The sequence below is a fragment of the Acanthopagrus latus genome, chromosome 5 (genome assembly GCF_904848185.1).
Source record: "Acanthopagrus latus isolate v.2019 chromosome 5, fAcaLat1.1, whole genome shotgun sequence".
Taxonomy (NCBI): domain Eukaryota; kingdom Metazoa; phylum Chordata; class Actinopteri; order Spariformes; family Sparidae; genus Acanthopagrus; species Acanthopagrus latus.
Window position 1 is genome coordinate 4897096 of NC_051043.1, and position 26848 is coordinate 4923943.

Genomic DNA, 26848 nt, shown 5'->3' on the forward strand with positions numbered 1-26848 from the left:
CAATGTCAAGGCCTCAGACATCAGAAAACTGAGAGCGATCTGCTCGTAACCTTGTTGGTCTCCATACTCTGCAGCGTGCGAGGGGTGCTGCAGTTTTTGCAAGAAGAATATAGGGGCATTTTACCCAGGCACAGGAGGATGGATATAGCTGACACTCGCGTCCTCTGCTCAGCAGCAACATCACACAGTAAATTGCAGACAGAACAGGAAAGCTGAATCCTGTGAAATTTGCATTTTAACAGCTACAGTACACAAAAAGTGTCAAGAGCCACTGCCAAGCAAGATGATACACTGAAAACCAGGAAGAGGTGAGGGGGAGAATATGTGAAGGGAGTCTGGTGAAACTGATGGGAGGCAGAAAACATATGAGGAAACAGACTGCATATGTTTTAACTGTAAATGTTGGCAATTTTACACCTATTCTCTGTCAACTGTTTAGGTAACTGTTACAAAGGACTAGACTACAGATCACCGCATGGCAACAAATGGTCAAACATATAGGGCTGAAAAGAGATCTAGCATTTAGACTTCAAGTAGGAAAAGCTCTATAAGCAAATGTTGCCATTCTGATATTTTTCCTCAATCAGGGATCATTCTTGCTTGTGCACTATGTTGCACTGTGCAGCAGTTCTACAGAACTGAAGAAGCCTCTCAGATGAGAGGCGAAACATCTTCCAAAGCCTCAAACACGTCCAGTTGCCTTCTATTCAGCACCAGCTGAGAACCTCATCAACATGTTGCATTGTGCAGTTTTAATCAGGGTCTCATTCAGACTGCCAGTTTAAATTGTTTCATTTTGGCCATTCAGAAACTCAAGGTAACACACCAATAATCAACCTGTGAGTTCAATTATGTGTACGGGGCACTCCTGGGTTTTATCATACCGACACACACGTCACACTATCTGTCAAATATGAAAACTGATTTGACTTTCTGACTGAATGAATAAGCAGCTGAACAATGAAAAATAAATGGGCCTGAATACAGGCCAAAGATGCTGATGATAAATCAGCCTATATTATATGTTCATGTCATGGCCCTGGGATTTAATTCAGTAATTTCTTGTTTTATGTTGAAAGACACTGTGTATTCCCACCTGTTTTCTGTGTTCAGCAGTGGTTCAGTGGCTAAAGGGTAAGGGTGCTTTTAAACCTGGGCCCAATATTTACACACTTTTGGTGTGTAAACGGTTCATACCACAATAAAAGTTCCAAAGTTTTTGAATCAGTCCAGTAGCTAGCCTCGGCTGGCAGGCACAAGATGGCTGCAATGTAACCATTTGGGGCAACTGCTGCCGTCAAAGTTACTGTATGTCCAGTAAAAGTGCTCCTTTTGGCCACTGACAGGCTGAAGTTGTTATTCTAACCAGGGAATTCCACTGGTTGCATGTACATAGCCTCCGTGCTCCGTTGTCCATCAGCCCCCTCCGGCTGCCTTTTGAGCGCAGCACGGCAGCCGAATTCAGCACAGTGCAAACAGGAAGTCACACAGAAGCAACAGCATAACAGCCAGTTAATTTTCATGATAGAACACACAACAATTTCCTACTTCCTGTAATTCTCGGTTGGGAACACTAACTTTTTGTCTGTTTGTTGCTGTGTTTATAACACACTGAAATACCTGCGGTCACGTGTGATTCTGTTATTATCGTGGGAACGCCTCGGTCTCATGACCCCAGCTGTCCAGCAGCGCTGCACCGTGCTGCACTCAAAAGGGAGCCGGCAGGGTTTGACGGTTTACGAAGCACGGAGCAGAAATGGAGCGGAGCCGTTCCGTTCTGTACATGCAACCAGTGGAATTCGCGGGTTACAGTTGAATACTTTAATAAACACATATATCTGCGTATATCTGCTCTCAGGCAGAGAACGGCATTTTGCATTTAGCCCGTTTTGTCCTGATCTAGGTTTTTAATGACTCCCTGTTGCATTCACACTCGAACAGTCAACACTAAGCTTCAAGGAATACCTTTTCCTTAATTACTGCTATTCTATCTAAGGATCCTTTTGCCCTAAGAGTTAAGATGTTTTTCCATGGTAAAGGACACCTAGTTAGGGAGGTGATCAAAAAAATCCATAATCTCTTTTCTTTGCCCTCAAGGTGACATCTACTTAAAAAGAACTCTTATCTGAGCAGATATAAAAGGACTTTCAAAAGCCATTTCACTGGCTTTTGTTGAATGTGCGCGTGTTTGTGTGTGTGTGTGTGTGTGTGTGTGTGTGTGTGTGTGTGTGTGTGTGTGTGTGTGTGTGTGTGTGTGAACTTCCCCTGGTGTCCTCTGTCCCACAGAGAAAAAGCAGCCAGCCAATGATTATGTGAGAAAGGTTTTTCCAAAGCCTCCACTCTGGAAGAAAAACAGCGAAACCTTCACCCTGTTGTCTGAATGCCACGTTGCCTTTCATACTGACAATGAGACAAAATGCTATAATTTACTTACATAAGCTCCAGTGTTAATCATGACGGCCACTGAGTCAGTCTTTTTCTGTCTGTCATAACAGCCGCTTTCACCCTCTCTCCTGTTGCATGATAAAATACATCCACCTCATTCATATTCTAATTAGATGTACTTTGGATGCTTGTTGGAGCAGACTGATTGTCGACTGTCTTTTGAGGGTACTTATAGTTGGAGCATGCCCTGAGGTATCATCCTGACCCCAACAGACAGTCCCTTGCCTCCATCTGTGGATGAGAATGACTGCTAAACACTAAACTCCTAATGGTATGCAGAAGCCATGTCCCTGTCGCTGTCTCCAGCCAGCTGGCGCTCCCCCCACCCCGCCCTCCTGTCTGCTCCCCTGGCCACCCATCCACCAGTGTAGGACAAGCTATCTCCCAGTATCAGCTGGAAATGTGATGGATGACAGGTGGAGGGAGAGAGAACAAGGCTCCTCAGAGCCCGTCAGGCTCACTCCTTCTACCCATTAGTCTTCCATTTAGCCCAGCGCTGGGCAGTCACCCTGATCACACACACACTTGAATTTTCTGGTCAATGATGAATCCCAACCTTCCTGCTGCAGGATGGGCCCACGGGCTCCTTTTACAGGAGAGAAAGAGGCCACCATGGTTCATTTCTCTCAGTCTTTAGACACTCAGATCAACCACTTTGCTCTGTTTCTCCTTCCCCACTGTCAGCCAGTACCTAATGCTACAAGAGGAGCTGTCATACTCTTGATGTATGTCCATGGTAGATATGCGCTGCAGAGGACAGGGGTGTAGCGTGCATTGTAAAAAGCCGAACCGCAGTGAACCAGAAGGGTGATTAAGAATTTTTAACTTGACAGTGAGAAACTTGAGGTCAGCTGTTTTATTATGTTGTTTTCTCTTGCTTTGGCACCGCCGGCTTGTCAGATAGTCCTTGCTGTGCAGTGACACATCCCCTCTGCTGCAACTGTAGCTCTGCGGCCCACTGAGTAAACCGTCGGTTCATTGATTAGACCTGAGGGATCAAAGAAGGAGCGTCAGGCAGGAAAGATCACAGAGGGCCTGCTGAGAATTGATCGGCGATGCCAATCAGCCCCTTCTGTGGCCCTAACAAGGCCCAGACCTCTGACACCTGCCCCAGAAAAACTCATGTTGAACACAGAAACATTGACATCGCAGGCACCAAATGAACAAGTAAAGGTTGTGACCTTTGGAAATGCCAGACAGTTGAATAACATAACCAGATTTGGAAGTGCATGAAAAATGCCAGAGTTCAGCATCTGAGTGGCCAAATCCCGAGGTGTCGGGATGAGAGTGAGATAAGCTCTAAATATTGTGCAGAATGTGCCTTCAGTGGACTTGAAAAACAGCAACAATAATGTTGTTAGAGTTGCAGTCAGACTGCGTTTTAGCATTATCAAGATATGATTCAATCAAAGTGAGTCGCAACATCTCCATCAGTTCAGTCACTGAACAAGAAGGCCAGGCGCCACACGGTGACTTCTGGCCAAATATTACATCATCCCACTGCAACTTCCTGGTATAAAATCTAATCTTTAAGTCATTTCACATCCTCTTTCCATATTCTTTTTACGAGAACAGGGTCTCCTCAGGTTAATAACAGTTTCCTCCCAAGATTATTACAGGAGTAAGAGGATGAAATGTAAATAAGGGAGGCTGTACTTTAACGATGCGGAGCAGCTCTGCACCATTTCCATAGGCTCTGACTGTGGAAATATAAATAATATCAAAATAGAGTAAGAAAAAATGATTGAATGAATATGTGAATACAGATAGAAAACACAAAGCGCACACACTCTGCCCTGAAATGACTTCAACCCCTCCAAAATCAACATCATGCGAGCAAAATACATTTTAATTAAGCATACAATAGGTGATTTCTGATGCTAGGGGTCTCTATCCAAACAAAACAGAAGACATCTGCTGGGTGTTGGCGGAGCAGGCAGGCTCAGAGCCGGCCAGCTCTAGAGGAGAGTGTCGGGTGCAGAACTGACCTTCTGGGGAGAAAAACCTGGAGTCACATCACATTCTGCTCTGATCCCGAGCCGCTCCACGCAGAGATTACTTTTTAAATTCTGGGATAGAAGTAGATTTATCTCCACTCCTGTTTATCAACCTGACTGCAGCAGCAATCTGCGGAGGTGACCACCATTATCGGGTGTTTCTGCTCTGTAATGTGTAATTTTGAGGAGAGGGACAAAAGAAAAGAGAGAACTGGAGTCTCTGGTGAGTGCTGAGTTTAATGAGAGGTTGACTCAGGCAGAAACATTCTCGGACGAGGTGATGTTTTAAAGTTTCATCAGTGTTACGTTTTTGCCAACTCCTTTCCTTGTCCTTTCTTGAAAGTTACCTCAAGTGAATCTGTGGATTTCTCTAAATATGAACATGGTTGGAAACATTTGAGTTAATATAAGTACACAACTCAAAAAAATATATATACATATTATATCTTCAAATGAGGCACAAAATTGTGCTGTGGTATAATTGCGAATAATTCTATATTCTCAATCTGATAAATGATATAGTTTAACTCTACACTAGGGGGAAGGCACCCTGTGCTGGGAAGCATTTATTCTTGAGGCTATTGAAGCCTGGACAAGACTCCCCCAAGCTACAGATGGTTAGAATCAAATTGTGGAAAAAAAAAAAAAAGAACAGTTTGTTATATTAATCACTGAGGCAGCCTGTGTGAACGCTCTTCTTCCTTGACGACATTGTTTCACAAGTCATCGCTGCTCCCCAGCAGTGCTACTATTTTGAGGAGGCTTTGTGGATTTCCTTTATCATGCAAGGGTTGTGTCTACCAGTAGCAGCTCTGTCATATTTTAACAGAGTCAGGAGATTTCCATAAAGGGGGCCTGTGTTCTGAAACCAGCTTTTCAAGAAGGTGACTTAACGGAAGTCAAACACAATAGAACACTGTAAAACAAAATGGGACATACCCAGCCAAATGGCTTCTGTGTATTACAAAAAAGTGTGGGCAGGTTGGACTGTATTATGAAGGTATGGGTGGGGTTTAATAATGTCATTCTATACTCTCTCAGCACAAAGAACACTATGATCATTACCTTGAGAAACAGATGGATTCCTAAATTGTTTAGATTTTGTGATCATGTGATCTCTTGATTCCGTGGCACCAGGCTTCAAGCTACATACAACCAATCAGTATCTTATGAGAAACTACCAAGCTACGGGACAGGATTTAGGCGTGATAAGGAGTAAGGAGCGCATGGTTACTTCTTGTACATATGTTGTACCTGCGCTTGTGCTTGTGCATGAGCGACCACACCATGCTGAAGCACTCCTCTTCCAACCGTGCCAGGGACATGGTGGCTCCCCAAGAGGTTAGGGAAGATACTGCTATAGTATGTTATATATATGCAAACTGTGTCACAAAGCTTTCCTTCTTATTTAATGTTTTTTTGTTCCTTTGTAGTAGTATCTTTCATCATTGTAGGCAGCTACTTGAAGGTTCGAAGTATAAGGCATTGTGCACCTACTCACCGCGTCAGTCAACGTAGTGTATTTAGCACAATAACATACAAGAGTTTACGAATACGAAAGATAAAAGATAAAAAGAAAGATCTGTCTGGCTTTTCTGAGTTAAGAAAAACGCTTCTTTTTGAGATATTCAGCAGATCATTTAACAGCGATTCAACACTTTTGCATGTGAATTTCTGTCATTTTCTACCAAAGTACAAAAATAGGTTGGGAAAGGGAGATTAGCCGGGTCGGAGTGGGGGGATAAGTCACAGGATGGGAACACATCCACGGGTGGTAACGCATTAGCAGCTGATGTCGCAAATGCGGGTGGCATCGTCAATAACAGCTGTGCACATACACACAGAGCCTCAGAAAAATGTGCACAATGAAAAATGTTTGCTCCGCCGACAAATGTGTTTACATTGCCAACATGCAATCAGATATGTTCTAACAAGAGCAGATGACAAACTAATGTAGAGATACTATAAACCAAAATATGTGCACATGTGTAATGTCTGTCTCTTCATCCTCCTGTCCAGGTCTAGAGCGTCGATGTGTAATAATTAAACTGTTACACAGAAACATGTCGTCATTGCCCCCATCTTCTCCTGAGACCCCGTGTATCCTTTGTCGTGTGCTGCATAATGCTTAACGTAGGATTATCCCTCTCTGATCGGGTTTGAAGGTCAAGGAGCAGCTCTCATTTTCGTTGTTTGGCTGGCTGCGGATGATTACTGGTTAAGTGGGTGCTGCCGGGTCAGAGTTCAGCTCAGTTCCAGCATGTAATCATCTAATTCATACGTAACGTCACCATCAGGAATTTTTTTCATACACAAGACCTGCAAATATTAATCCAAGAAAAGCCGATACAGGCGCGTTTAATAATTAAATGGATTACATCATTGCCAAGTCAGACATGCTTTCCCTATAGCTTCCTTCTCAGCTGGTATCCGAAACACGTATACAATACAAACGTATTTATCTACGGGTGGTAAAATAAATCAGTGTTCCATATGATCTGAAGCCAATGTGAGGAGAGCTCAGAGATTACTTTAGTAGAACTTCTGGCATTGAAAAGTGTATTTATCTTCACTCCTGTTTACCAAGCTGACTGCAGCAGCAATCTGCAGAGGAAACCTCCACTGTCGGTGCTTTTGTCACATCATAGTAGCGTTGACTGCCGACTGGAGCTGGAGGGGAAATGTACTTTATTTCATGGAGACATCAAGAATCACAGTCTCTGGTGGGTGCTGAATAGTGAATAGTGACTCAGTTTTGAAGTTTTATTCATGGTAACTTTAGACTTGTTTGTTGATATCCCTAACTTGTGGCTCTCTCTCTAGGTCTGAACATCGTCAGAAACATTTGGGATAATGTAAGTACACAACTCACCAAGGTACATAACACATTTTTAGATATTTTAATGCAGAATCATTGCATCTTATATCTATAAAAGACCAATACAAAGATCCAACTGTCAGGAAATAAAAGCATGAGTTTCATTAAAACTCAGCACTGTTCGTGCTCTGGCGATAGTCCTCAACTGGTAAGAACATGAACGCGTAACATGCTTAATGTTTAATACAAGTGAGGACAAAGACAAACAGAACTGGCACATGGTTTGACGTTCTTTGATAAGGGACCAAGAGACAATGTCATTTTTAAGCAAATATTGGAGGAAAGGTAACGGTGAAAAAATGTGTAACTAGCTATTCTAATTTTTAAATGTGCAATCTCTACAAATGAGCTCACTGTTGCAGATACAATGCACTCTCAATGATAACAGCAGTGATGGAATGTTTCAACCTACTAGAAAGGATCTAGATCTATACACATTACACAGATACTCTCAATAGTAAGAGTTTCTTTTACTTATGAATTCCTGTGGTGGTTGCTTGAACCACTTATTTGTTTTACGCAACATCTACAGACAGCATAACAACACTTTTCGTTTAAACAATGAGTGTGTGTGTGATGAGAGATGAGTTGGTTGCTGTAGAAAAAAAACATGATTGGACTTAGAGGACTTCAGCATCATTTCTAATGAAATAAAAGTGAATCTTAACACAAAGGGTTTCCTGCAGTGTAGATGGGCTGTTTCAAGGTGAATGCACGGTGTTGAATTCTAAATCTATTTAGAAACTGATGTTAGGCAATCGTGATATGCGTGTTTCTTCCGCTATATAGCAGCTGTGCAGGACAGAAAAAAGGGAATAATCTTCCTACTCTATGGAGACATAATTGAGCTCCTCCTGAAACCTTTGATGCAGGTCTGGCAGGGGCGGGGCTGCACTAGGGAACTGTTATCACAGGGGGCTGTATTTGTCTGTGTGTCTGTGGAGAGCTGAGCTATTGCTAGTTACACTTCTTGCTGTCCTGATGCCAGGATGCAGACTGACAAATGTCCACTAGGTGACACACACAAAGGTGGGGACAAAGTGAGTAAATCATTTCAAGCGGTGTCCAACAGAATTTTGGACGTAGGTCATCAGAATCAGGATGGATTGTTAAGGCAATCTCGCTACAGTGTAGCTATAGGCATTTTTATTATTTGTATTACTCAGGGACTTTGGATTGCTGAATTAATATGAGAAAAGTGGATTGAAAGTGTCGCAATAGAAAAAAAAAGTCTTATTTCAATGTTTCACACTTTTGTAGCATTTATGTTAAGATGCACAAACGGCTCAGCTGTATTGTGGAGAGCGTGGGATGGATGACGACATAAGTGTTCGAGCAGCCTTTCTTCTGCTGACTACTCATGGATAAAGTAAAATAATGCACACAAAGACAAGTTAAACATTCTCACATTGATCTCAACAGACGCAACAGCTGTTGTCTGTCTGACATCAAAATCAAAGCTTAGTGAAACTGAACCAGAGGGCCATCTGTGGTATGTTTCCCCAGACAGGACTTGAGGACAACTGTGTAAAACGTAGTTCACATTCTCAGTGAACAGATGGATTATAGCCTTAACAAATGTGCAGCGTTTTTGTTTTGATTAGCAAACAATTTTTCAACAGTTCAGTTCCAGGCGCTCGTTGTATATCCTGAAGGAATATTTCACATTTCTGTAAAATACTCCATCCTACCTTCCTTGAAAGAGAGTCAGATGTGAGGATCGATAGATTGAGCTTCAGAGGTGTTGATTTTTTTTTGATTTTCGGACAGAGCCAGGCTAGCTAAGCCGAGCCAGCTTGTTTCACTCCCAGCTTGTCAAACATGGCAGCTTGGTCAGTGTCACAGCGCTTTTCATATTTGACGCTGTAGGTGCCCGTCTGGCATCAGTTCTTGAAGCGCCCCCCCTGGAGCAGCAGCATAAAGAGCGAGTTATGGGATGGTTGGGTGGGTCAGGATTCTCACTGGTCTCAAGAGAGAAAATCAAAACAATTCAAGAGTGATTTATTTTTAGGGCGGGTGGTGGTGTGACAGACCGCAACGACTTTTTTTCAGCCATGTTTCAGCCGTGTTTGTTGCGACAGAACCAGACATTTTAAGCGGAAGCATGATGTTTTACTAACTCCTAGCCCTTAACCTAAAGTGTTCCTGTGCCTAAACCTAACCAGACCAAAACGCACAGCATTACACAACAACAAAAAAATTACAATTAATCATAAAGAAAAGGTTCAGCATATCTGTGTTTTGCAGGAAGGCACACTGCTAACATCTATCCTTATGATTTGGTTTCTCTAGCTCCATTCACAGCAGACATGAGAGCAGGTATGTTTCTTCACATTTACTCTTGGCAACAAAGCATATTTCCCAAAATGGCAAAACATTCCTTTGACGACAGACTGTCATGGTTTTTTTGGGGGGGGATTTGGACATCTAAAGAAGAAAAAGGAGAGAAAAAAAAGCATTCACAAAAATGTCGTCCTATGTCTTCTAAATCTTAATCTACTTGGCATCTGATAAATTTGATTACACTTATCTGTGGTGCAAAGATAATCCTCTTATGTCTGTTCTTATCTGGATGTCAGAGAAAAGCAGCACTGAGAGATCTCTTGAAAATCACCATGCCTCTAACTGCTGACTACTTTTTTTTTTTTTATTTACTCCCCATACCAGCAAAAAAAAAATAAAAAATACAACTAAAGTAATTGAGATAATTAGCCGCTGTCAGTGAACAAGTGGCTACAAGTGTCACGGAAGATATAATACAAGCAGTTACTGTGCCAATTACTGAGTTATAAGGGCACATTAAAGTCCATGAAAATGAATAGGGAAACCATTCAATTTAGTCCTATTGTGTTCCCTCCAAGACACGGCATTAAATCATATCTCTCTACTTCCCGACTGCTAATAAGCTGAGCATCATTCAAGGTCTAATGGATGATACGTTCAAACTGAGCCAAAGAGTCGAGGTTTAAGTGTAGTCTGCATGACAGACTGTATTTCTATGGGCGTCGTAAGGGTGGATGATCAAAGTGCATTTAAAAATAAATCTAATTAGCCCCTTCCCTACATCTGATCTTCTAAGCGTATAAAACGAAAGCTAAACTATCTAAAACCAACTTTATTAATTCAAGAATGTTCGACTATAATGAGAAAGTCATTTGAAATTACAAACTCCATATCTACATTTAAATCAGGACTCTGGGATGGACAACAATTTAAACAAAAGAACCCTGGAAGAATCCATAAAATACTGACCTTAAATTAAACATGAGACTACAAGCTAACGGGGTTTAGCTTAGAGACTGTAATTAATTATAGGAAAATGCTTTGATCATGTTTATGCTTCGAAGGGGAATAAAAGTGAGAGGGGCAAAAGAAAGTGTAAGTAAAAGACTGCGGATTGAATAAGCTGACCCTTTAATTAGCAGTGAATAATAGACGGAATTATTGTAATTTAATTCAGCCTTTGTACAAAGAAATAATTACTGCTGCATTTATAATGTAGCGAGTGGGAAATGCATTGTGATCTCGGAGGCTCTGCTCTTGTCGGTACATTCATCAGTGGTAAGAGCTTGGCCTCTATTAGTCCTCCAGCAGGATATCTGATTGTGATTGCGAGGTTCAGCTCATTTTAATATTCCTCAGCATTTAATTAGCTTGCTGATTTTACATGAAACAGTTTAATCAGTGAGGTTACAAGTGTAATCTGTGCAGAAAGCTGAATATTCTATAGGTAAATTCCAGATGATTGGAAGTTTAGTTTGGGCAACACTGAGACCACTGCTGAAAGGCTTATAATTCAAAGATTTAAAAAGATCAAAGATTGTATTCAGTTGTTATTAGATCAGGCAAGAAGAAGGGGAAAGAAGTTGCTCTGTAGTCTGGTGGTACGGCAGTGAATACTACTATCTTTTGCCAGATAGCAGCAGGGTGAACAGACTGATGCTGTGTAGATGGGTACCAATGATGTTCTGGGTGGTTTGAGGCACCCGCTCTTGTGTGATGTTTCCTGTGATGTATGTTTTGGTAACCACAAGAACCGACTCTTCACCCCTGCTCACTCCGGAAACAGTACTAAATTTGTGTGTGATGGTTTAAAGAAAAAAATTGCCTTGAGCTTACCATTAAGACGAACATAACCACTTTCCAAATTAGCAGAACTGTTTTAACAAACGTCTGACTTTTTGTTGTGAAAACACTTTTTTGTGCGTTTCTTGTCTGCAGTGAGGGTAAGAACGAGGCTCACAATCAAGGTCAGATTTATGTCTATTCGCACAAGATCTTTCGAGCGCTCCAATCAGACATCTTAAACTTACCGCTAGAGTTCTCCAAACAAAACAAACTGATCCAGAGAACTTTTACTGATGGGGGATCGTAGCAGTGATCTGCGGAGGTGACCCCCTTATTGTCGGGTGTTTATGTTTTGCAATGCTGACTGTCGACTGGCGCTGAAAGGGAAATGTACTTCATGAAAGCACATTACAGAGAAAAGACGGGAATAGCATAGTGAGAGACTGACCCGAATTCAAACACAAACACACAAACCCTCGCTGTGTGACATCACTAGCTATTCTACAGCTCATGTGCAACAAGGTCTGGCTGTTTGATGCAAATAAACACAAATGATCCTGCAAGTGAAAGTTTGCTTTAGTGAACCACCAGTGCCGCTGATGAAAATCTGTCTAGACCAAAGTACAAATGTCCATGCATGAGGTAATGTTTTATGGTTTAATGCATGTTACGTCACTCTCCAACTATCCCCCTGATGTTACAGCGACTAGCAGCCAGATCAAATGCATAGTTACTTTGAGTATACTATGTGTACTTTGAAGAATGTTGGAAGCACTGGAAGACGCGAGAACTGTCATGTGAGTCTTTTTTTCTGCTTGGTTCCACTACACGCGCTTCCCTGTGTGATTGTAGAGGATTTGTCCACAGCGCCCGCTGCACCGTCAGAGATCAATTGTGACTCCCACAAGCACACAAAATTGTTGTTAGAACACATATAGTACATAGCAGATAAGATGGTGCATCGGTTGCTGAGGAGAGCGTGCTGAGAGCTTCACCATGGTCATACAGTATTTCCTGTCAATAACACCCCCCCCAAAATACTGAGCATTTACTGTCTTCATATTGTATATTGTACATTTTATCTTTGTCTTGCAATTAGCAAGTCTTATTGTGCACTGAAGTGATGCGATAAAAAGACATTTTCCTTGTTAACTGTAATATGGCTAAGAAAAATGTTTTTTTCTTTCCGGGCTATTACAGCCTCAGATAATGCCATCAAATACACTGCCATAGGTTCTGAATGGAAACATCAAGCTGCAAAGGAAAAACAACCTTCTATGTAATGGGTAAACCAACAGTATATCTGTAGTGCTGTCTAATTATACATGAATGCTATTCCTGGATGTACAATATTGTATTTTCAGTAAGAGAAGGAATAGGAGCCAGGGCAGATGATGGGACCCCCCATGGAGCTGTGTGGGAACGATGGAGGGATAGATGTGGGAGTGATGCAGCACTCTGCTGCGCTCTATTACAGCACTGACGCCTCACTGTGTACCCAGCTTCTGGCAGCAGTGTTTGTTAACGGGACCTCAGTGAGCTCCTGGCAAGGCCACACACTCACAGCTAATAAAAATGTAACAAACCTAATGGGACACATTTAAATCAGCCAGCTCAGCATAGGGGATGGTGATGCTTGACGTCTTGATGAAAACACGAGGAGACCCATTTTTACATTAACACAGCTCTTAAACATTCAGCGCTGTATGTTTGGGTTATGTTTTCTTAACCAATGAGTATGATTTGACCCAAGGGGGCTCCAGGCAGTCTCTGCTGTTGACACCACGAGCCACTTTAACAAGAAAGTCGACAGCTTGTTGGGGAAAGGCACCAGCAATCTGCTGCAGGTTATCTGTAACCTCTCACAGGCTAAATATAAACAAACTACAAAGAACTAATTCATAATGACTTGAAGACATCTGACAAGATTTATTTAATGCATATTTAAAGTCGCTCTCTCAGATACGTTTAGTCTAAATCATCTAGATCTGCTTCCCGGAGGGCTTCTTTCTCCCAATTTCAAATGGAGAAGCAGTTTTAGGAAAATGGCTTATGGCTTCAATGCCTGCCAATAAATGACAAGGCATTTTCTTAGTCTTTCATCACACATCCCCCCCTGCAGAAGCACCCCCATGGCTGCTGATTCAGGGCCTGTTTATAGCCAGTGATGATGGCTTTCAAATGAGATTGCACCATAATGGATCGGACATGAGTGTGTGACCACTGGGCTGATCTTTGTGTTGTGGTCTTCTGTAAAGAGGGGTCTTCCAATTGGCCTCAGCCAGCTACCATTTATGTTATCATCCATTTCTGACCCTGAGCAGTTATTCATTTGTTTCTATGAAGAATTAGTTTCAGTGGGACTCCAGTGGTCTGCAGCTACAAGCCGGAAGCTAAAACAGCATGCTTACTGCTGTCGGCCTATAGGCCAGAGGATATGTTTGGAGAGTGTAGAACTAGAAGATAATGTAAATGTGTAAATTGAACAAAAATTTGGTAATAATCTACAAAGAGGTACAACTTCCACTAACCCAGTGGCCAAAAAAAGGCTAATAGCCAAGTATGTTTCGGCAAAACCACTGATAAGTTAAAACTGAGCAACCCTTTTTGCTTTTTCAACTGTAATATTTTTCAGCTTTATTGCTGAAACACAAATTACCTCTGGAGAAAAACTTCCATCAGCATTGGAGAGGAAAGCGGATGTTTTGGATTAGGAGCAGTGGACTTTGAGATGATCACTGATCACGGCATCATTTAACCATCCAACCTAACCAGCGAGATCGCCCCGGGCTGAAAGAAAGTCAGAATAAGAGCCATGCTAATACAGCTCGGTATTAAAGCTGCTCCAGGCTAATGTCTGGTCACAGGAAAATTAAATGGACAAATAAGAGTCAGGCTGGCCAAGCAATTGGAAATGAGAGACCGTTGTTATGTAATGCTTTCATAGAGTGGCTGCTCTTAAAAAAAAAAAAAATGGGGACAAAATCCACAGAATGCATTGTGGTAGTAACACAAAGCAAATATGAGGCTTAACAGAGTGAGACAAATTAATTTTTATCATGGCAATCATGTCAAGGTTTATTGCTGATGTTGGGTCCTGTAAACAGCCACCAGGACATATTCCTCATCTTAACAGGAAAACACTGTGTGGGGAAACACAAAGACGGTATTTAACACTAACACAAAAAAGGAATGTGAATTTAGTCTTCCATTTCTTTCAGTGTAGTTGTGCTGCTGTGGAATCACGCCACAGTGCAGATACAGAGGAGTGATTACAGCAACACATAACCTTTTTTAAGAAAAATATGGTGTGTGACTATTGTACTAAGATGTGCTTAAAAATCTTTCATCACCTGTCCTTGATAATGAAAACAATTATTAGTTGAGGCTTTAATTCTCTCTAGAACTGCATGCAGGTAATGCAAATATATCAATACTGTAATAAAGGTCAGGGAAGCTAAATATGTCTGATGGCAAAAAACTTGTGAGTCACACTATGCCTCAAACTGTACAAGTAACTGCAGAATGAAGCTGTGCCTCGAATTTCAGAAAAATCATTAGAAACTTGTCTATGCTCCCTCTCCCCTGGTGATATTTCAGACCATTGCTTCTTGCATATATTAGTCCCTATTGTCCAGGAAAAAACATAATGAAGCGTAATGGAAGATCATTTGTTCACTGATGCACCAGCTTTTAAAGACGAGGCAAATTGATTCCACCACAGCAGTACAGTACTTTTTTGTTTTCAGCGTGAGCGGAGCACGGTGCTCAGACGTGTCGGCACACCAGCACAAACACTTCTGTAAACACACAAACACTACCGTACAAACACAGACACACATGCATACGCGATGTGATTGCAGAGGGCTGACAGTTTTATTGAAAATCTGTTTGCAAACAAATGTTTGGTAGAATGTTCTCCACGGGAGACAAACGATTAAACAACCTGCATGCGGACGACCAGCGGTGTTTATTGAGTTGGCAAACATGTCAGCTGAAACACACAGAGAGGCACGTGCATGAAACACACCTGCAACTGGCACACACCTGCCACACATCTCACACACACCCTTCCGCGTCCTTTTACCACACACAAACACACACGTATGAAACGCAGATGAAAGTATAACCACAGCAATAACAGTTATTACCTCCGCACTGATGTCAACACTGAATTTTGTGTCATTGCAACCAATTTTATTCCAATCTTTGCCATTTCAGTTCCTTTTCAGGGCAGAGGCAAATGGCACCCAGCAGTTGGAGATTTGATGCACTTAAAGTAAATCACTGATAATATAACCTGATCAGTAAATTCCATATTTCTATATTGAAATTCTATATATTTACTGTATCCATCAAAGGTTTTCAGTGTTTTTCTCACCAGATTGTACAAACATCAATGGGGGAGAAGATTTCAATGGTATATTTTCCTTTGGCTGAAGAGAGGATGAAAAAAAAACTAAAATATGAATCAAGTTCAGCATCATACATCACGTACTTTGAATCAGAGAGGCAAAATTAAACATGATGACAAAACCATGGCTGGCTTTCAATGTTACAGACTGATCTTATACACAACAATATCTGATCTTACGCACCGATCATAGCAATGTTCCTGCCAAAGAGTGCTCATCTGTGCACAGTTCATTCATTAAGTGGAAATAAAAAAAAAAAGATGTATTCATTAGCTGCTCTGTATTCATAGTGGCGATCTTAATTCATCAATAGAAAAACAACTCGCAACACTGTTGCAGTTGCAGCTTTTGTCTGAGTCAAGGGGAAACATTTAGACATATAATATATATTTCTGCATCAAAATGTCCGCAAACAGCTGGACATCAGGAAGTATGGAAGGAAGTCATGGTGTGAGTTACACTGCAGTTTTTCATTTGCTGTGGTGGTTGTCTAACAATAGAGAAAACAACTCCAGTGACTTTTTCGGTTTGATGTTAAAATGGATGTACACTTTTACATATCAAATTATGTTTACAGGTCTATTACGTTTGTCAGGGAGAGCTACACGAAATCAAGAACCTCAAGTTATGTCACTTGAGTCAGCACTGGTTGGGGCTAAAAAAAAGGAACTGAATCTCAGTCCTCCATAAAACACACATCCCGCAAGTCCAACCAAACAGTCAAAAGTCAAAATGCATTGTGGGTAATGTAGGTGCCAGGATTTGTAAGTGTGGAATAAAATTGACATTATGTCTAATTCTGCTGCATCTATTCTGCCTTTGTGTTTTTATCTTAGCTATTTATCTAGTTATTTATTTTGCAGTTTTTCTCAATGCTTGGACAAATCAATATATTCTTGGAACTTCACACTTCATCTTATACAAACCCACACTAAATGATACAAGCCAATTTGTTACACACTGGAAGAATTTCATTATGTCTGACAATGTTAAAGAAGTGCATTGCCTAATTGGGGGAGGCTTTCACATCGTAACACCAGGTACAGCTTAGCAATCACACAAAGCATGCATAAAGATCAGCCCCCCTCCCCCCCCCCCACCCCATTTTTCAAAACAGGCCTCCAACCCCTAAAAGTGGTGTGTCGGTGTGTGCTGCTTTGTCACTATGTCACTACACCAGGAAACTTTTTTTTTGTAGTGGAAGTAATCTATACATGCAAAGACATCAGAAATACAGTACTGAATGTTAGGGAGAATATCTGCTCGCACAAAATGTTCAACCGATCTATTGTTTAACTGGTGGCTGAGCATGAGCAGGGAGGACAATGCACGTGAAACGACCCTCACTGTGCAGTGACTCATGCTGTAAGAAAGCACTGCACCAAAACAGAAAAAAGAACAATTTTCTTTTGTGCTCCAGGTTTTTTTTCTTTATCCCACAGGAGACAGCAGGAGGAAAATCCTTTCCAATATTTCCTTCATTTCATTTGATTTGCATATCAACTATCGAATACAGAGGGATAACAAGAAATTAACATTTAACAATCTAAATTGTTTGCACAGTGATACCACAAAAATATCATGATAATGAGTCCAGCTTTTACATTACATACATATTAAATTAAAAGCCTTAAAGTCCTAAGTGCCTTTTCAGTGTATTTTCCTTCATTCGACTCCCCTCCAATAGAGCAGAATCTGCTGGTGTGCAGAAATGTCTTTGAGAGCATTACTCCTGTTCACTATAAAACCACTCCACAGTAGACTGTGATGTGATACTGTTTCTCATCCGGCACAACAAAGCAGAGAAATATCAATGTACAGCAAAGGAATACAGCAAAGGAACAGGCTCCAATCAAAGAGTTAATCTTGCCTAATCAAGCTTTGTTCACAATGATTAATGCTTTGATAATATCCTTTGACACTTTGAAACATCAAAAGATGCTATATACCCCAAGTATATTCAGTAAATCGTCATAAATTATCATGAAATATCCTGATTTAATTAACTGGTTGACGGTGTAATGACATAGCATTAATGCATTACACAGAAAATCTAATTAAAGTTATCAGTAGATGACTGTAATGTCACAGTATGGGGTTTTGTCTAGACACATGTTTAGCTGAGGTCAAACCTGTTTCCCAGTGATCACATTAATAATATCAGTTTATTTAGGGTAATTTCCATGTACCCAGGGTCCTGTGTTCCCCAGTTTAGTTTACGATGACCCAAACACAATCGAAGGGTTATTGTGTGTTATATCTACAGAATATTGAACTGGAAAACATGGGACCCTGAACATGTGGTCCCAGGACAAAGAATCTTTGGAACATAGGATCCTTGAAACATAAAAACACTAAGGCATAGAGGACATTGGGTTACAGGGTAACCCTGGTACATATTATATCTCTCCATTACATATAGAATATATGTTATGGGATTGCTGACATCCTGGCAGCTGATGTGAATGATCATTTAAGACACACCACACCTATTGTGGCTTCCCTTGCGCCTTCTATAAATAGACCCAGCTGCTCAGGACCAGTTCTCTATACTCAGAGAACCAGGGTTACCATGTAACCCAGTGTTCTCTTTCTTATGAAAATATCTCTCTCTCCGTTACACATAGAATATATTTTATGGGACTCTGTAATACACACCATGAGGGTACCAAGGAGACAGAACATATGCCGCTCCTATAGCAACTCCCTCTGGTATTTTCGAATGACACGTCACCACCACCGGGTGCACAAACAAACAAAAAACACAGTGTGCGCAAATCACCCAAGAACTATACAAATATACACCCAACACAGGAAGGGGTCAGCGACACCGCCACAACACAACCTTAGCAAAACAAGCCCAGCAAGAAGCAAGGGCTGGGCGTGAGGAAGAGGCCACTCAGATGGTCAGCACCCTGCTAGACCACTGACAAAGACTCGGGACATCACCCTGGCCGGTCCAACCAGCACAGGGGCATGATGAGTTTAACATCTATTTTGAAGTGGCCCTCAGCACGCGTTCACCGAAGGAGGTACTGGCAGCCACATTCAAACAATAAAACCATGTGAACGTGGTTGGAGTCGACCACATTGCAGACGCACATACCTCTTGTGAGGGTGGGGCCACACCCCTCGTGGAGTGCACTTTTACCCCCACTGGCACTGGTTTGCCTGTTTCTCTGTATGCCTGTTGAATTGCCTCCATGACCCAATGAGACAGCCTAGCCTTAGACACTGGTTCACCCAGGCACTGGGGCCCGAAACAGATGAACAGCTGATCTGTTTTCCTGAATGCTGCTGTGTGCTGAATATGGATCTTCGGTGCCCTGAACGGACATAACGTTGACTCCTCCTGACCCTTGCCTGCCTCCTGGGAGGGCCTAAGGGAGTGCAGCTCCATCGACTGATTCAGGTGAAAGTCGGTGAACACTTTCGGTAGGAACACCGGATATTGACGCAGGACGACTCCCATATTGTCTGGCAGTCGACAGCGACTCTTATGTACGGGGAGAGCCTGCAGATCCCCCACCCTCTTGGCTGATGTTATTGCCAAGAGGAATGCCACTTTGAGCGACATCCACTGAAGACTCACAGATTCCAGGGGCTCAAAGGGCCCCTGCTCCAAGGCAGACAGAACCCGACCGAGGTCCCATGTTGGGCTGGCTGGCCTACTGCTGCGGTGCACAAGCTTCTGCGCACCCTTCAGGAACTGTGATAAAAGAACACTGTCATCCACAGACAGCTTAGCCTCACCCACACGAGAGGCCTTGATGGCTGCCTTCACATCCCTCAGGGTCGATGGTGACTTCCCAGCCTCCAGGAGCTCCTGTAGGTACCTAAGCACCTCTGGGGCCGAACATGTCACTGCGTCGATCTGGTTAGTGACACAAACAGTAACAGGAGTATGCCGCCCTTGTTGATGGGGCTCGAGCACTCTGCAGGAGCTTGTCAGCCCCATGTCTAGAGGTTGAAACCCTCCCATCTCGTCATCAAAGCACGATCGGGCAGGTCCTTGGTCAGGTGGCTTGTCCACCCTCAAGGCAGCCGCAGCCCTGCTGATAAGGCCCTGCAGACGAGGTGACCACTTCTCGTCAAACTCCTCCTCCCCTACCTGTTGATCTATGAAAAACACATGTATCGGGGGGCAGGGGGGATTGAGATCCATGACAGCTGCTTCATGTGAGAGCCCAGCTCCGATTGGGCGGGGTTCAGTCACAGACCGCACACCCCCTATTGAGCAAACAGTAATGGGGGTGTGTGCAGCATCCGTGCCAGCCCTCGCCCCCACTGTTGCGGCCACCAGCCTAGACCACTTGGCAGACTGCAGCCCTAGAGTAGGTGTGCTTGTTTTAAACAACCTGTAACGTGCCTCCCTTTGTCTTGCTGTCATGCAGAAACAACTCAGTAGGCTTTTCCCTTGCTGCCTGTGCATGGTCCTCCCCCAAACACAAACATCATGTGAGTCTTCTATAGGGATTTTCCTCCCACAGCTAAAGCACAGCGGGCCCTCCCAGCTTGCCACAGCTATTACGTCACCATCACGTGACCCGGAAGTGCCCCCAGTGTTTTTGATAGCAACAGCTAAGTACTAGCCCTTTCTCTCTTCAATGACCTCATCTTCCTGATATCTGAATGAATGTAGGGGGAGAGACAGCAGACAGCAACCTTGCGTTGCTCTCTTATTTATTTATTTATTTTTTTTTAACGTGCTTAGTGTAATTCGAAAGCAACCCAGGGGGGAGGACGCTGGCCGTGCCTGCGACTTGACGCTTCTCCAGACCAGCTGTACCGGACGCAGTACCCTCTCCCGATGGAAAAACTTTAATCTAACGTGGAAGTGGAAGAAAAGGAATATAATGAGAGAGGACGCTGGCTGCACCTGCAACTGTGTCGCATCCTCAGACCAGCTATACCGCACTCGGTGCCCTCAGCTCACTTTCCCTCTTCAAAAGAAAAGAGAGAGCAAGACATTGACTTTGCAACCCTGAGAGGAGCCTAAAGTTAGACCAGCTCTCCACCCAAAGGTACCAGATCACACACAAAGCCACCGTTCAAACTCCCCACTCTTCCTTCTTTTCTTGTCTTTTCTTTTTTTTTTTTCCCATCGTCTGACCCTTGGGACATAGGCTGCTTGCACCATAAGACCCTGGGAGCACAGTCCCCTTGGAATGAACACAGGATCCTTGGAACATAGGACCCTAGGAATATAGAACCCTGGGAACATGGAATCTTTGGAACATATGATAGCAGAAAATATGAAGACATAACTCAGGAGGATGTTTAAAATGTTTTCTTTTTCTAAAACAGCCTCTATTGATGCTAAATAGAGAAGATTTTTAATTAAAAAGTGAAAAACATTAAAAAGCTCATGCTACCACAAACTGACCCTCATATTTTCACAAACATGTTCATTATAATTGTTAAGGCTTCCAAGGACATATGGTTTTTCATTAAGTCGTTAATCATAACTCAAGGTAACAGGACAACACTCTTTCAGAAATTCAGCACATTCAAGAGAGAAATAGCTGAAATCAAATAAAAATAAAAACCCATACTCACATTTCTGTTCCAAAGCACCTGATATTATCAGGTGCCCTCTAAATTTTACCTTGGTATTCATGGCATGCAGACGATGGTGATACATCTTTAAAAATGTAAACGTAACACTATGAACCATGCACACAATCAGTGACGTGCAGTCAGGAGAGGCAGAAATGTTGAGATTAAATAAATGTTGTATCATTTAACAATTTGATTATGTTCATGTACTGTCTTTAACATAGTCATTATTCATATCATATCTACAGAATGCACATGCTCTAGTAAAACTAGTCAGAATTGTTTTGTTAATATTGAAGTATGTTTCTAAAAAACTACTTTTTAAGTTATCTGTGTTTCAATCTGCCCAAAGGCATTTTGGTAGTCATTTTTGTGCAAGCGTCAGTTACACTGTGTTGAATGATCAACAGTGAGGCAAAGGTGAAGTCTGCCTCAGCAAGACAATCTATGTGGCTGATCACACCGAGACAAGGCGGTAGAAAAGAGTTGCCTCTGAAACCATTGTTTTCCTTTTGTGCAGTGCTGTGTGTTTTTCTACCAGTTTTAGCTGTTCCAAAGCATGGACAGCTAGCTGATGGCAAACAGCGACACAAACTGTTCTTGACACAGAAACGTAGAGTGTTGGATTTACTTTACACAAAGGACACCAAAGTTCAAAGTTGTATTGGCAGCACCAGAGTGATCATCATCTGGACAAAACAGCATATTTTGTCCAGATGAAGATTTGTCCAGCACTGGTAGATTCAGATTTTTCTCACCAGTCCAAACTGCTCAGCTGGAAGAATTTACCTCACCAATACAGGGCCGATTTATTTTCAGATGATGTTATATTAGACATCACATTTATTTTTGACTAACCTGATTAGGACTGAGTTTACTTGCCCTAGGCAACCGTTACTGTCATGCCCTGCTTTGGCATATTTGTTGATTTATATCTTGTATAATGTAGAGTATAGTTTGTCTATCCATGTGGAAGATGAAATGCACTGATGCATTAATTGTGTGTCGTATTATGTAGTGAAATCTGGCTTGGATAGGAAGCAACTGTGTGGCATATGTCTACAATAGCATATTTTTTCTACCATCGCTCGGGCATTTTTCTCTGTAACTGCACACCTAAATCATTTTTCTCCATGGAAGATCAATTGGAGAGGAGATAGGATGCCAGAATGAATCATGATAATGACTAAAATTACAAACTATTAAACGCTCCACACCAAAATCCTTCTGAATTAGAGCAAAGTAAACTCCAGTGAAATAAGTCAAACTTTTCCGTTTCTGAGTGACACAGCCCATTAACACAGGGGAGGTCAAATCACATTAGAGTCCATCAAATTAAAAGTAGCATGTCAAGATAGGAATAACCCAATAATGCACACCATGCTGGGCATCCACAAAGCAATAAAATGGCTGGATGATTGGCTATTAAAATTTTGTGAAATTATGCATGAGCCTTTCAGCATAATGGATCACAGGCAGGTGAAAACTGAGTTTGGGAGAGTGGAAAGAAAAAAGTGAAAGTGGGGATTTCATACAGATGTGTTTTTTTGTCACTGCACATGCTGAACAGTGAAGAGAACCAAGAAATGGAAAATGAAGGACTCTGCCTTGTTTTGTGCTATTAAATGTGCAAAGCCAGAAATCTAATAAACATTCAAATCTAAAGCACAGGATCTGTTTGACAGATTTCACAGTATCATGAGCTCATCCGGCATACAGGGCTACACATCCGACAATGGCCGACACAGAAGTGTGTCGAACACAGATGATAATGATGTTGTGAATATAGAGATCAAAGTCTTCTCGCTCTGGTGATTAAGCGTCCTAACAAATGCATGTATGAGGACAGTCTTATCACCTAGGACCACACAGAGGCCTTTCCATATCAGTCGCTCTCAGATGGCCAACCTGCGCCTGCCACACACACCGCTGCCAAATAAAAACACCGCAGGCTTTGCCTCTGTGGCCAGCCGGGCTTGTTCATCTGACTGATGAAAGGAATCTTTCAGAGTTTCTCAATTTGGAAAAACAAAAACTTGCCTTATCACTTCAGGACAACTATTCGGTAATTAAATGAAACCCAAGAAGGACGTAAGTCTGGAGGATTTGTTTGGCTTGTTAAGACTTCACAGCTATTGTGAACTTGTTTACCTTGGCTCTTATTCTGAGCCCAAAGCACCCACTGTGTAGCTGGGTAAATGATCTTCATTAGTAAACAAAAATAAGAGTGGAAAGGCATTTATATAAAAGTGTATACTTTTCTTTTTAAAATTGCTTCTGCGTTACCGTGCCTCAGTGGAATAAACCCTCGTATTCAGCACACAGCTTGTTCTTCTTATTAATAGGTTGACAAATTATCCTGACCCCTCGATGTCTCCGAGGGTTTATAAATGTTCTAAACCAGCGTGATTAAGATCGGCTTTGGTCAGTACACTAATGGACATGCATTTTAATTAACGACATCCTCATTTGAATTGCATGTTAGTTATCTAAATCATTTTGTCTCATGTATTCACTGTAATTAGTGGCTATCAACAGCTTCACAGGATAAGGCCATTTCAGTCTGGAGGAAATGTTTGGACTGATTATGATGATTACAGTTTTCCTCTTTGTATCCACACAAACTATCCACACCATTCTGAAAACCTGAAGCTCATGTATCAAAAACAGAACTCCCGATTGACATAAATCACATAATTAAGCAAATTTATCCGATAAAAACCAAAAATCATTTATACATTAATGTTTTTATGGATGGTTATTCGTCCCTGGATGGGTGCTTTTTGAGTGCTTTTTTGCAGACTTGCTGCCATTTGTTATACAAACTGCTGACAAAGGTCACTACACTAACACCCCTATTTTGACCTACAGTCTGTTTACCTTGGTTGACAGGAGTTGTTTCTGAGCTGCAATCAAACCATAATTTTATTCTTGCTCAGTTATTTGACTTTTATGTATATATTTATATGCATATGTATATACATGTGTATATGTATGTGTGTGTGTATATATATTCTTATTTTTTTATTTTTTTATTTTTTTTCAAAAAATCTTGCTTACGATATTGGTGCCTAAATTTTTGCAGAATAAAAAGACTAAAGTAAATGCAGAGAAGTCAACAGAGTCTGGCTGCAGAACTCCAGTCAGCGTCTGGCAGAGAGTGTGCAGCCAGACACTTCATAGAAGAACAAAAGGAAAACATTCCTACCTGAGAGTAAACATCTCCACGGGAGAGTAGGCTGACACAGTGATGAAAGCAGAGACGGTTTCCCTCTGACTCATGGGCACTGCTGGAACCATGACCATAAAGTTATTATCCAGCCTGTGTTCAGCGAGGGGTGGCGGAGTGGGGTTCTGGTACAGCCTCACGCCACCGATCCTCCTCAGTGGTGTGGAGGTGTAGGAACCAAACAGCCCTTCCTGGCTTGAGCGGATGAAGCTGTCCTTCCTGGCCTCGTCTGAGTGGCACTCCCCCGCCTGTGTGGACTGCAGCATGTAGTAGAGCTCCACCGGCGTGCCCTCGGACACTTCCAGGTTCCTCTGGCGCCCTGGCACGACACTGGGCGGGCTGAACCAGCTGCCCAAAGGCTCCAGCTCAGCCACGCACAAGCCCAGCTCCCCCTTCAGCTGACAGGAGCCACGCACCTCCTGCGTCTCATGGAAAGCAAACATATGGACGCAGGGCAGCTTGTCGATGGCGCTGTAGTCATCCCAGTCTCGGCCTGCGACATAGAACAGCACCTGGACTCTGGGCTTGGCCAGGTGAATCCTGGTGTTCATGATAAAGGTCTGAACCTTCCAGTTGAAGGTAAAAACTGAGGAGGCTGGAAACATCCCAGGGCTCTGCAAGAGCTCTAAAGGGACAGGCTGCTCCAGAGAGAGAGGTCCATAGCTGGCGTTCACCGAGGGCAAGCTTCTGGCCTGGTAGATGAAGAAGGGCTCAGTCCGCGACATCAGGCTAGAGTTCCTCATGAAGTCCTGGTTGGCCTCCTTCAGGAAAAACGCCAGTTCAGCATTGAGCACCTGGTAGTTGACAGGCAGGTACGTGGAGATGGAGGAATATCTCTGCAGTCCCTCCAAGACTCGACAGTCGGCTACTGCAAGACAGAAGCGAAAAACAGTCAGGGCAAGTCCAAAAACTCTTACACACACAGAAAACAGTCAGCGACTGACAGCTATTTGAACCTGTTCAAAAACAACCAATTTTTCCCTCGTTTTACTCTGGTGGGTTAATCAAACCCACTGATAGCATTGTGTTCCTTTTCATAATAGATGTTCCATGTGTTTTTTTTCTGACATTAACAATCTCTGACTCACTCAGAGCATTAAGTGTTCTTGGAAAACGACATTAACTGGTGAAAATGATGTTTGTACTCTGTAATTACATTGTAACAGAACAAAACAAGGCAAAGAGAAGAGCCAGGTGTCTGGAATGATTACTGTGAATGAATTTGTACACTGTCTAGTGCTAGTGATGAAACAATTAAAAAAATCGATCAAAAATACTGATAATTATGTGTTTTGACTGGTTCCAGCTCTCTCATTTCCTGCTATTTCAGTGGAATGCATGTCATATTTCAGGATTTTTAACTGCTGGACAAGTGTAAAATGTCATCAGTCTGGGTATTGAGACCATGCAGGGATTAATATGTCCCACACCCTACATCAAGACTACAAGTAGCTGAAAATGGGTACAGCCCTGGTTTGCTTCACCTGAGGCTACAATGAGAGGACATCAGTTTGTGTTAAGTTTTTTTTGCACAGTGAAACTCTGCTTTGAACACTGAGCCAAAGCAAGTATGAAATCTTGAAAATGTGCGGTTCATCAGATCACCAAACCCAATAGGATGCAATAATAGTCAGAGTTTTGCTTGCAGAGTTACCACTGAATGCCTGGTTCTTTCATATTCTGTTTCACTCTTCTTAGATCAGGGATTTAATATGGACAATGATCTTGTGTGTATGCATGTGTTTATACGGCATTTAGCAATAAATAACATTTGCTTCTTTTGATGAATTAAAACAAGCTTTTGCAGAAAAAACATTTCAATATTCAAAAAATAGGAGATGTAAGTAAGTGTTGTTTTGCACATGATATCTTTTTGTTTTCAGTACTCACACTAAGCTATCAAATTAGAACTGGGGTCTCATTTCTTACAGTCATTTCTAGCAGAGTACTTGCATGGGCAGGTTCTAAGAATCATCTTTGTAACGCACATACACCCATGATCTGTAATTCTCATATCAACTTCAACCGACGGCAACTGGGTTGCCTTCCCCCACTTCTGTGCTGCCAGCACAAATGAGGGGTCAGGAACAACCGTGGACCAAAAAAGAAAATCAAACTTTTTAGAAGACTGGATCACAGCGAGTACAGAGGAGACTGAAGCCAGACAGCACGTATAAATCAGTGGACTAAAAAGTGAGTAGACAAAGTCAAACATGCAGTGTTTTGCTGCTGCACATTGTTCATTAAGCTCCTCCAC

The 26848-nt window shown here is 42.2% G+C and overlaps 1 protein-coding gene across 1 annotated transcript in view; it reads right to left on the reverse strand.

Annotated features, from left to right (window-relative positions):
- The window catches only part of si:dkeyp-14d3.1 (transmembrane protein 132C), a 175555-nt gene that overhangs the window by 108309 nt on the left and 40398 nt on the right, over positions 1 to 26848 (reverse strand). The window contains exon 2 of the mRNA XM_037098900.1: positions 24571 to 25459. Coding sequence (XP_036954795.1) covers positions 24571 to 25459 — 889 coding nt within the window. The remainder of the gene's footprint in view (positions 1 to 24570; positions 25460 to 26848) is intronic.